Here is a 12,066-nt window from a genome sequence, read left to right as displayed (position 1 = left end):
TCTGGTAATTTTTTTTTTCCTTAGGAAAGGCACTTTGCTTTTATTTGCATTTGCCTGAATAGTTTTCCTGACTGCTATCAAAACCAGATAAATCCTTTCAGCCTGCATGGCAGACGACTCATAGTTATACAAAACTGCAACTTTAGGAACAGGAATATATATATATATATATATATATATATATATATTACTTTGAGATGCGATCCATGCTGCAGATTCAGCATGTGCACTGGAACTGTTGTTTAGCTACCACTGTCCCTGTCTGTAAGCTAACTATACAAAAATAAAAAAAAACATGTAAAAATCAAATGCAAATTTGTAAGCAAATGAAATGTCTGTGGACTGTAGAAATGCATGTGCACAAGTTTTATTTGACAAGAAAAGATGGGATATAAAGTCTAGCCAATAGCAGAAAATTATCTGCAAGAACTTAGAGGTGTGCTCACTAACATATCAACAAGTATTCAATGATTCACTGCATTACTTATTGACATTGAGAGATTAAGTGAGAAATACAGATGAATTGTATCATTTCCCCTGTATCAAGCAGTACCAATATTTTGACAAAGTGAGAAATATGTCAGCATTTTCTGTTACTTAGTGACAAAAACAATGACAAAAGGTATTCACGTACATTTCGTTAGCTTATAAGAATGCTAAAATGTAATAAACCTTGTCCGTTCAGTGTTCATGTGGACAAACTTGTTCTACAACAAAGCAGGTGACAGGTGAAATTACAATCCTCCACTCCCATTAAGACAAACTACTGAGAATAAGGGGAGAGCAAACTTTTACCTTTGCTCTGTACAGAAGCAATGCAAATCTTGCTAAGCAGCCAATAAGCTTAGTGACATCTGGGCCACAGGTGTATAAACCTGCTTCTATCTAAATATAGCAACATTAGTCTTGATGGATAATGAGCAGAGCCATAGTCACCTGAGAACTCTAGCTGGTAACACTGTATCAACATAGTAATGAAAGGTAACTTACCATTCTGTAGCTCCTGTGTCTCAGCCTGAAGAGAGAAACTTTCCAAGTTTCAAAAATATACCAGTGGCTAGTAGCAGTGTAGCTTTAAACACACCATAGTTGTCTTCTCAGTGTTCACTAGACTGAAACTTGGTAAACCCTCCCACTTGGCAGAATATACGTCATTAAACTAACAGTAAAGGAACAGGAAGGCAGGTGAATCCCACTGGCAGTGTGTGAGTGTAATCGTCTGAAACAGATCAGGTTACTACAAGGTTGATGCACTTTGAAGCCCCACCTTTACCTGCCCCTTAATTTAGGTTCGCTTGAATAAGTCAAAGAGAAGCCTTTTAAGGCTCCACCTCTCAGTGTCAGGCTTTATGGAGTGCATAGGCAGGATCCAGGTCTCCAGTATTCTGTTGAAATATATCATTTCAGCATAGATTCCAGATTTTACAACACATCATCCTAAGCTAACATCCCATAAAAGCCCGCTACAGAGCTAATGGTATCTTTTCACTTCTATGATTGTAACTGTGTGTGTGTGTGTGTGTGTGTGTGTGTGTGTGTGTGTGTGTGTGTGTGTGTGTGTGTGTGTGTGTGTGTATATATACATGCATGTGAGTGGGTGTTTGTGATTTGACATATACTGACCTAGAAATCATAGTGTGTGTTGGCAGGATTTTATTTATTTACTTTAGGAGGAGGGGGTTGTTTACAGACAAAAAACAAACTCTGACTGAGGAAAAACATTTGAATGCATGAAACAAAGTACATGGCTGATGTTATTTAGAGGTTGCTATGCTGCACCATTCTGTCCATTTCATGATTGTCTGTACATCCCACAAATCCTCCTGAATGCCTTACTGTAATGATTCCTGTTGGCAGGATGCCCCCCTGCCTGGATACCTGATCCCATTGCACGTCCTCTGCACTTGTTTCACTTTCTCGGACATTCTTAAGTTACTATTGTAGTAATCTTTAAAGAAAAGCTATAAGGAAAACTTAGAAGACTTTGACTGTGTTAGTACTTTGATATTATCTGCAGTAAAAAGGGCCTTGTAATAGTTCAAAAGGTTAGTGTTACAACATAATTTATAGGCACTTTCTAGGCATGCAGTCCAGGAAACTACTGACAGCACAGACCAACAGTAGGCAAATACAAGTTGTGGGAATCAAACCATGGTTTACAGGAAGTACACTATGGCAGGATAAAGCTACAACTCACCCCTTGGGGAATCAAACCACAGTCTCCTGTGTGATAGGTATGGATACTCACTAATATACTAATAAACAGCATACCACTTTAGGGCAGTGTGCTCTGATCTAAAATGGTGTGGTAAAGGCAACCATTCTGCTGTAACTTTGTACTCAGGAATGGTGTCTGTTTTTTTTTTTTTTACAATACCCTATCATATAGTTTAATTTTGCATTTCTCTTTCCTTGTATCTCCTTTCACTGCTAACTATGAAAGGCAGTGCCTGGGATCCAGGATATATCTGAATAGAGGTCTTAGGCTAATTAGGTTCATAGGTTCATAGGTTCATACTAGGCTATCTGCCCTGGGGCAATTATAAGCCTAGCCCGATTCTGTATGGCTTATGCCACCCCTTGATTTGAGTATACTGTGCCCTTTTTGAGGTTTAGTTTACTGTGCCTCTGTCTAATAGTGACACAGGAGTAATCCCTGGGACAAACCTACGATCCCCCATCCACCTATCGAGATTCTTCTTGAAGAGATTCAGTGAGGTGCTCTGCCTCACATGAACTGGAATTCTATTCCAGAGCGAAGGGAGCTTCTCGGTTATGAACCTGTCCCTCCAGCAAGTTCTATTTATTTCTGTGCTGAGGTTCAAGTCCCTCGAGTGTGTGGCTCTAAGGGATTTAGATTTACTGAGGTGAAGCATGTCCATTAATTCTGGATTTGACATAGCTTTGTATGTCAGGCATAGATTGCCTCGAAGTAGGCGGTATGCAACTGAGTAGAGCTGGAGTTTTTTTAACTGAGCAGCATATGGCATCTGTTTGAGACCCTTGATCCTCTTGGTGAGATACTTTTGGGGTCTTTCTAATTGCTGCAGGTGTCAGGTAAGGTACATCCCAAAAGGGGCATTGTATTCTATGATGGGCCTGATGAGGGATGAATAAAGGGGCACGATTACCTGTCTTGATCTAGATGTGAAACCCTTTGTGATGAGGTGGGCTATGTAGAAGGTCTTTCTAACCACTTTGGCAATGTGGTTTTCAAAGGAGAGATTGCTATCAACTTGGGTCCCCAGGTCCCTAATAACTTTCTCTGTACTTAATGGGTTTCCGCCTATGTGGTAATTTGTGGGCACATTGTTTTTGCCAAAGGGTATGACTATACATTTTTTGGCATTTAGCTTTAAACCATGGTGCTGGCACCAGTTATCTGTCTCTGTGAGACCTTTTTGAAGAATATTTGTGTCAGCTGGAGAGTCGATTATGGTGCCCAGCTTGCAGTCGTCTGCGAACTTGGTGAGCCATAGTCCTCCCACGTTTGCCTGTACCTCGGAAAAGTATATACCGAACAAGAGTGGTACCAGGACAGAACCCTGTGGGATGCCACTTGTGACTGGTTTCGAGACTGACATGGCTCCAGCAACTCTCACTCTGTGGGTTCTGTCTTTGAGCCAGTTTGCGTCCCATCTTGTGACATAGGGGTTTATATTTAAGCTGGATAGCTTATCTATGATGCCCAAGTGGGGTATTGTGTCAAATGCCTTTGCAAGGTCCAGATAGGCTGTGTGGACTACCTTCCCTTCATCTATGGCTTTGGTGACTGTTTCGAAGAAGTCAACCAGGTTCAAAAGGCAGGATCTGCCCTTGACAAAGCCGAACTGGGTAGGATCTAGTGTCTGTAGGTCCCCAATGTCTTTGTTTATGAGCTCCATGATGATCCTCTCCATAGCCTTGCAGACTAAGTTAGTCAGGCTTATGGGGCGATAGTTTCCAGGGTCCGTAGAGGCTCCACCTTTGTGGAGTGGGACCACTGTTGCTGTACGCCATTCTGTGGGCACATATCCTGTAGTGAGGCTGAGATTGTATAGCTGTTTTATTTGAGGGATTAGTTCCTCTTGGAGTTCATGTAGGATGCAACCTGGGACACCATCTGGTCCCATGGAAGCAATGTTTTTTGCTTTGGAGAGGGCAGCCTTCACCTGAGCATCAGAGATGTTTGGGAGGCAGCCCTCTGCTGGGATAGATACTTGCTCTTTTGGGGGAAAGGGGGTGGAGAAGTTTGCACTGAACCTGTCTGCCAGGATATTGGCGATGTCTGTGGGTTCAGTGTATTTTTTGTCGTTTAGAATCAACTCAGAACAAGTCTGGGAATTGCATCCCAGGTTCCTAACATAACTGAAAAAAGCCTTATGATTGTCTTTGGTGTCCTGTGCAATTTTTCTCTCGAAGCTGGCCTTGGAGGATCTTATGAGGGATCATAATTTTTTGCTAGTACTGATCAGAGATGCCTTCCCTATTAAGGATTTTACTCTATCATGTAGTAGCTTCCTCCTTCTGTTGTACAGTTTATTTATGGCAGGGGTCCACCAGACTGGATGCCTGCCTTTGGATGATTGGGTCTTGGTTTTGTTTGGGATAGCATGATCCATGCATTCCTGGAGATGTCCGTATAATGCATTTATATAGGATTCTGCAGTTTGGGCCGTAGTTTGCACTGGCCCTGGGGCCTTGAAGGATTCCACTTTGGTTTTGAGAAGTGAGAAGTTCGCTTTTGAAAAGTTTTTCACTGTGGTTTTCTGGGCTGGGGGTGGGGTCGGGATGTGGACATCCAGTGAAATTAATTTATGGTCTGATCTTACCAATGAGGGATATACTTCTGGTGTGGAGCATAGAGTCCCCATGTTGGTAATGATCAGGTCTAGTATGTTGTCCTCTCTTGTGGGAGTGGTGACTAGTTGTTCCATAGCATTTGAGTTTATAATTTCCAGGAACCTTTGGGCTAAGGTGCTGGGGCTTGAGTAGTGCTCCCAGTCAATGTTTGGGTAGTTGAAGTCGCCCAATATAATGGTGTTCGGAGAGATCTTCATGTTCTCCAATGTTTTCAGGAAAGCCGAGTGGGATTCCTGACTTTGAGAGGGTGGTCTGTAGGATGCTATAAACTGAAAAGCAGTCTTGCCCACTGTTAGTTGCACATGGATGGTCTCCGATACTTTGTGCAATGCCACTAACCTGGAGGTGTGGATATCCTTGATAAATATGGAAACTCCCCCTCCTTTTGTGGTTCAGTCCGGGTTTTGGGGCCGAAAAGCATGATATGCGGTATAGCCTGGTAGTGCTGGGGTGCTGTCTGGAGCCTTGAACCAGGTTTCTGTCACTGCACAGATATCGATGTTCTCCATATTGAGGAGAGCTTCGAGTGCGTGCATCTTGAGGTTAAGACTTCTGGCATTAATCAGCATTGCCCTTAGTTTCTTGGCAGTTTATATTTATTTTTTTTTTAATAAAGTACTTTAATATTCATTAATTCTAATGTTCATCAGATAATTATTTGAGCTTCTTAGTTTAGAAAGTCACATTTGTGACTATTCTTTCACAGTAAAAAACAAGAACATTATCCTCAGCTCCTATAGAAACGTAACAATCTTCTGTCTAGCAGCTTGGAACTAACAACAATCAAAAGATCATCATTTAACAACTGCACTAGCAACTTTCACTACAGTTACCAAAGAAAGCCAGAAATCAATCTACTGCAATACTAAATCAGTGTTAAATACATCTCAGGGAAACAGTTACATCTGTATTACTGGGAATTGAGAAGAATGAAAAACATCTATATTTTGTTAAAAATAAATCGCATCAGATTTGTTGTCCCTTTTCGTGCAGCTTAAAGTAGAATAAATTGGCATGGCTGCACACAGCTTGGTGCTGCTGTTTCACACTTCATGCTATCTAGTTTAGTTTTTGGTCATCTGTATGTCCATGTGGGTTTTCACTGGATGCTGCTGTTTCTTCCAACATCTCAAAGGCACACTGTATGGGAAGGGTGACCTCTATGCATGTAGACTGGTGTTCCTATTCAGGATCAGGGTATTGGCCTTGTGACCTCCTGAGTGCTGGGATATGTTCTGCCTCCCAAAACTCTGAAATGGATTAAGTAAGCAGAGAATGCATAAATGAATGAATGAATGAATGAATGAATGAATGAATGAATGAAAGAATGGCTTTATTTTGTCAATGATGTAAGGATGTAAGGACATAAACATTGCATAAACGTGTCGGGTATGATAACTAACGTTTCAGCTCCTTCCTGTGGCTGTCTTTTTGATTCCTTTGCATATGTCACTTCAGGTCATTTCATTCCTAAGTACTTTCATGTGTATTGGCTAGGTGAATGTGAAAAAGTCAGAACCATACCTCTCAAGTGTACCTCATTATGAGGAATGTACCTCATTTGGGGTCTTAAAAAGTTCATGTTCCTCGAAGTTCCTCAAAGTTCCACATTGAAAGACTCTGTCACACATTCAGTGTTAGGAATTTTTTAAGTGAAATCCATTGTAAATATAAAGGAATCATATTAATTCATTAAAACATCTTCTTTATAAGTAAAACTAGCATATTTTAACTATCCTATCACCTTCCTAGTTGAAGTTGTTAGTAAGCTATTAGTATGTGTTCCACATTTTGCCCATATGTTCCACCTTATGAGGGCTAGTGTTCCTAATTTTGGACATGGTTATGGTCAGAACAGCCTATCTTCTGTAAAGGCAGTGTACAAACATTAAAAACTATACAAGTTAAAGTTATATAACAAATAGTGCAGTCAGTGCAACTGACATTAATTTTACTCGTGAATTTGTGCTTTTCATTTTAGTGTCGTATAGCAGGGTTTTACCTGAATATTGCTCTCTTTTTTTATCAATTATCAGGAAATTTGTAAATCAAGATATTTGTGATAGTGACATGAACCAAGGTATAAAAAAGGTATAGATTTTGCTAGTAAATATATCCACTGCTCTTCATCACAATAGCATTATTGAATCTTTAATATTTACCTGACCCACCACATTATTAGAAGGAACCTCACTAACATTTTCTTTAGGACAGCACTCTAGAATCACGTGGTCTCTGAATCATGTGCAACACTACAATGCTAGTAAGGGGATGTGTACTGAGTTGTCTGGCGATAGGAGACAAGCCCCACCTTCTGCACATTTGGAGTCAAGTATGAGTGCAAGCTGGATGTGCGCATTTATACGTATGAACTTGTGCACACATACATATATGCGTGCGTGTGTGTGCATGCGTGTGTGTCCGTGTGTTGCCCCACAATATAATGGTGCCCTATATTGAATTAGTTTCTGCGACTTGTAGCCACTGAGAGCCACGAAGGGCACTGGCTCCCCCGTGACCCAGCACAGGATAACGAAAGTTACTGGAGTATAAAGAAGCAAGTGAATGAGCTGTAAGGGTATAACCTGTTGAGGCAGCAACACTGATGGCAAAAAATGTGTCTTGTTAGCACTATGAAGCAGCCGTCAGCATTCAGAATTTGAGGGAATGGGTGATGCTTACTCTGAAAGAGCAGTGCAAAAACTAATGAAGTACAGTCACGTTGCAGTCAGTCAAGGAAAATCAGACAGTGCCACTTTATCATGACCTTGGTGATTTTAAGAGTCATATGATAAAAGGAAACAGGAAAAGTTGTTCCACAGTTGTACAAGATCTCTCTGGTTAGTAGTTTTCACAGGACATTCTTGAATAACAGGCAAGGAGATGTGTGGTGTTTGTGATTAATGAAAAAGTAAATAAGGTTTTGTTGACTTTCAGATAATAATATAGGTATCATTGTAGATGATCTTTGAGAAATCCAAGTGAAGCCAGTTGACTGTTCCACTTTACTAAAAGTCAGTGGGTCAGTGTTATGTCTAAAGTATTACAGTGCTGGAGCCCAAACTAGGAGTAGATAAATGGCTAGCCAGTTCATAAGCTTTCAGAGCTAGATTTGTTATGGGACTTGTGTGATAATAAAAGTAAGAAGTACTTTTTTGATTGCTTATGACACCAGTGGTAGGCATATATACCTTGTAGTTGTGAAGATCAAAAAAATCATATAAGTAAAATGTCATCAAATGGACTTATGTAAGACAGTCAAGACACATGAATGTAAAGATAACAGAGTAATGCATTGAGGTTCTATGGAGTACCCAAGTCCCTCAAAGATATTAGGTTGATGAACAATTATCCCTCCATGGAGTTGTGTTTTTTATTTATTTATTTATTTATTTATTTATTTATTTTTGATGACTGCTTCTACAGGTATAAGACCTTAATAACTGGGGCTCTTTTAGTATCAAACTTTGAGAGCAAGACAGATGAAAACATTATCTATGAGTAGGATAAACCCATGCATCCAGATTTTTACTACTACAACATTACTTATAGGTTCATAGGTAGGTACTAGGCTATCTGCCCAAAGGCATTTATAAGCCTAGCCAGAATGTGTTGGCTTTCGCCACCCCCTTAGATGAGTTCCCTGTGCCTCTGTCCAGCAGAGCCATTGAAGTGATCCCTGGGGTAAACTTTCTGTTTCCCATCCACTCGTCAAGGCTTCTCTTGAATAGGGTTAGCGAGGAGCTCTGCCTAATGTAGATTGGAATCTTGTTCCAAAACATGGGACATCTCTGGGACAGGAATCTATCCCTCCAGCATGTCCTATTTATTGTTGTAGTGAGGTTTAGATCCCTGGAGCATGTGGCTCCAGGGGATATGGTTTTCTTTAGGTGGAGCATGTCCATCAATTCTGGGTTGGACATGGCCTTGTATGTCAGACATAGATCACCTCTGAGTAGGCGGTATGCAACCAAGTACAGCTGGAGTTTCTTCACTCAAGCTGCATAGGGCATCTGCTTGAGGCCAGTGATCCTCTTGGTGAGGTACTTCTATGGTCTTTCCAGTTGTTGCAGGTGTCTTGTAAGATACATCCCAAATGGGGCATTGTACTCTATGATGGGTCTGATGAGTGATGCATAGAGGGGCCCAGTGATCTCTTTCGATCTGGATGCAAACCCTTTTGTGATTAGGTGGACCACATAGAAGGATTTTCTAACCACTTTGGCAATGTGATTATCAAAGAAGAGGTTACTATCTACTTGGGTCCCCAGATCCCTTATTGCGTCTTCCATATTTAGGGAGCTACCACCTATGTGGTAGTTTCTGGGAACTTTGTTTTTTTCCAAAGGTGATGACTATGCACTTTTTGGCATTTAGCTTGAGGCCATGGTTTTGACACCAGGTATCTGTCTCAATGAGACCCTTTTGGAGGATGTCTGTGTCAGCTGGAGAGTCAATTATAGCCCCTAGTTTGCAGTCATCTGTGAACTTGGTCAGCCATAGTCCTCCTATCCTTGCCTGTACCTCTGAGAAGTATATGCCAAACAGGAGGGGCCCTAGGACTGAGCCCTGGGGAATGACACTTGTAACTTGTTTAGAGTCAGACCTAGCTCCCGCAACTCTTACCATGTGGGTTCTGTCTATGAGCCAGTTGGCAACCCATCTCGTAATGTAGGGGTTTATGTTCTTACTTAACAATATCTAATTAACTAAATAAATAAGAACAAACATACCTCCATTTTCAAATAACTAAATAAATAAATAAGAACAAACATACTTCCATCCTGATGGCACAGAGACAGGTCATCTAGCTGCACCACTTGTAACCCAGCTTTTGTAATAGACTCATACTGCTGGTAAGGCTGGCCAGGGGGGAAAGGATTAAATCGCTGTTGGCCTGCCATGCCATACTGGGGGGATGGAAAAATCCAATGCCTGACTGACCTCTGCTGGAGATTAAGAGCCTCACATGGCATCTTAGGGTTAGTAAAGGAGCTAACAACAATGTACTGATGTCATTACATTAGCTGTCTCCACAGCTACAGTTACTGAGCATCTGCCACAAGAATGATGGCTCCGAGGCTCCATGCACCCTAACCCCATTGGATCCTTCACTCCCAGAGCGTAGTAGAGATGTACCAGTTAGGTTGGCTTTGCAAAGAGTCACGGGGGCCCACTAGCATACCTGGTAAGGAACAATGGCTGAGCAATCTTGGGATGGTCGAGAGCACAAGCTCGGGATTCTGAGGTTGTGCAGTGTTGAGGGAAGAAATGAAATAAAAACATAAATACCATGAAAACAGCACTGTAATGAATCATACTTAAGATCATAAAGCATGTGTTCCTATTGTTCATAAAATTATTAAATAGCATTTTCTTAAAGGAAGTTAATGAATCGATGATTGACTTTGGTGTTAAAAGAATTCTGCAGCTACTTATTTGGATATGCTAGCAATTTTATATTCAAACTGTGGAATCTGCAGAACTATTTTTATTGCAAACTTCTTAAATGCAGTGCTAAGTGCCAGCATTTTGTTCTGTCTGAAGCTTTCTAAATTTTAAGTCTTACATTGTTGATTTAAGTTGTTATAATAAATAACATTAAATGCTACAGACCTCCAGAAAAAGGTTTTTCTGCATCTTACTTAATAAACTTTAAGTGGTAGCAGGGCAATGTGTGAAGAAGGAATTCATTAAATCATATTTCATGGGTCAAAAGTGAAGGACCAGAATTTTGCTGAATGTACAAAGTGATAAACAGAATATTGTGGACATTCACTGGAACAGACTGAAGAGTGTAAATGTGATAATAGATTGTTATGGCCGTCACTGATATTAAGTAGTATATTATTTTAGCAATTGTTAATCACTTTTTTCCCTGCATAGCCTTCCTTCAGTAAGTTGTAAACTGCATATTTCTTGTAACCTAGAATGCTTAAAAAGTTGCTTACTTCAGAATTCCTACATTTCCAGTATTATTCTAAAAGTTATATGTAACTCTTCTACTGCAGTATTCCTGTATCAAAACACAGACACACACAGACACACACAGACACACACACACACACACACACACACACACACACACACACACACACACACACAAATCAATTAATTGATTGATTGATTGATTAAAGTTATTACCTTGTTTGATAGTTTCCAGTAGTTTCTAAATTTCTAAACTATTCTTTTACAGATGGGCACAGTTTTAAAATATTTACCCCCGCTGTAAGTGACATACTCCAATGTAATCCTGCCTTATAGATAGATTTGAATTTTTATGTGATATTCAAAGTCATTACAAGAATGGGTAAAGGCAATCCATGCTGTTTGCAAATAAGTGCAACAAAGGAACGAATCATAGAGACAATTTTCACTAAATTGCTATTCATAGTCACATTTTGATGCACTTCTATGCTGTGTTTAGCTGTGTTATAAAAGGAGGAATCAGACAATTTCTATCTTGTTTACAATCAGTAAAGATGCTTTCTCTTGTTACTAGCCTGCTACTTCCTAATGTGAATTGCTTTTCTTGGCCCAGCCAAAATCACTTGCTCCCAGCAATGCTTGCTGACCAAGAAGGCAGAGATATACAGAAAATAGCATATTATTATTTTAATAATCAAGAAATCCTTGACAGGTTTAGAGTGGACAGGGATATTGTAAGGGGCTTAGTAGGCATGTATGGTCCCCACATGGGTACTGTGGGAATGTGTGGACTTCCTATTGCTGGGGATACTAAGTTATGTATAGTCCTCACTATAATTACCATGGCGACCTTATAGACACAAACTGTGGACACATTGGGTATCTCACAGGCTTCTACCTTATGGGTACTGCAGCAGTTCCTGGATGTTCTCTTAGCACATGTAGATTTGTGCATCTGTTTCCTGGTGTCACCTCAGGACCAAACAAGGACAATCACTGCAATTCTAAATTCAGAAGTTAAAATTATGTTGCATTAACCTTTACAATGTCATCAATAGATGCATAATAGTATTGCAAGCACTTAGCATTACTGCCATATTATGCCATTACCAACAGAGTTGTAGCCTTCCCCTTCCACTTTTCTGCATTTATGCTGCCATTTTTCATTCTTGAGTGACAATCAGAAATACAACAGTAAAGCAGCCTGTAATTGGACAGCACAATACATTGGTGAAAATTCAATAAATTACAATTCAACCACTTCAAATGATGCACTTATATCCTATATAGCATAAT

General features: G+C 40.2%; 1 protein-coding gene across 1 annotated transcript in view; it reads right to left on the bottom strand.

Moving 5' to 3' along the window:
- Positions 1 to 1,230, bottom strand: part of LOC122800922 (AP-1 complex subunit sigma-3-like) — a 366,160-nt gene extending 364,930 nt beyond the window's left edge. The window contains exon 1 of the mRNA XM_044070282.1: positions 991 to 1,230. Within this exon, the coding sequence (XP_043926217.1) occupies positions 991 to 993 (3 nt within the window). The 5' untranslated portion in view covers positions 994 to 1,230. The remainder of the gene's footprint in view (positions 1 to 990) is intronic.
- Positions 1,231 to 12,066: the final 10,836 nt, after the last annotated feature.

This window comes from Protopterus annectens, chromosome 4.part1, assembly GCF_019279795.1.
Source record: "Protopterus annectens isolate FY-2018-M chromosome 4.part1, PAN1.0, whole genome shotgun sequence".
NCBI lineage: Eukaryota > Metazoa > Chordata > Ceratodontiformes > Protopteridae > Protopterus > Protopterus annectens.
Note: the sequence above shows the minus strand (reverse complement) of the source record. Positions and strands in the feature narration are given on the sequence as shown.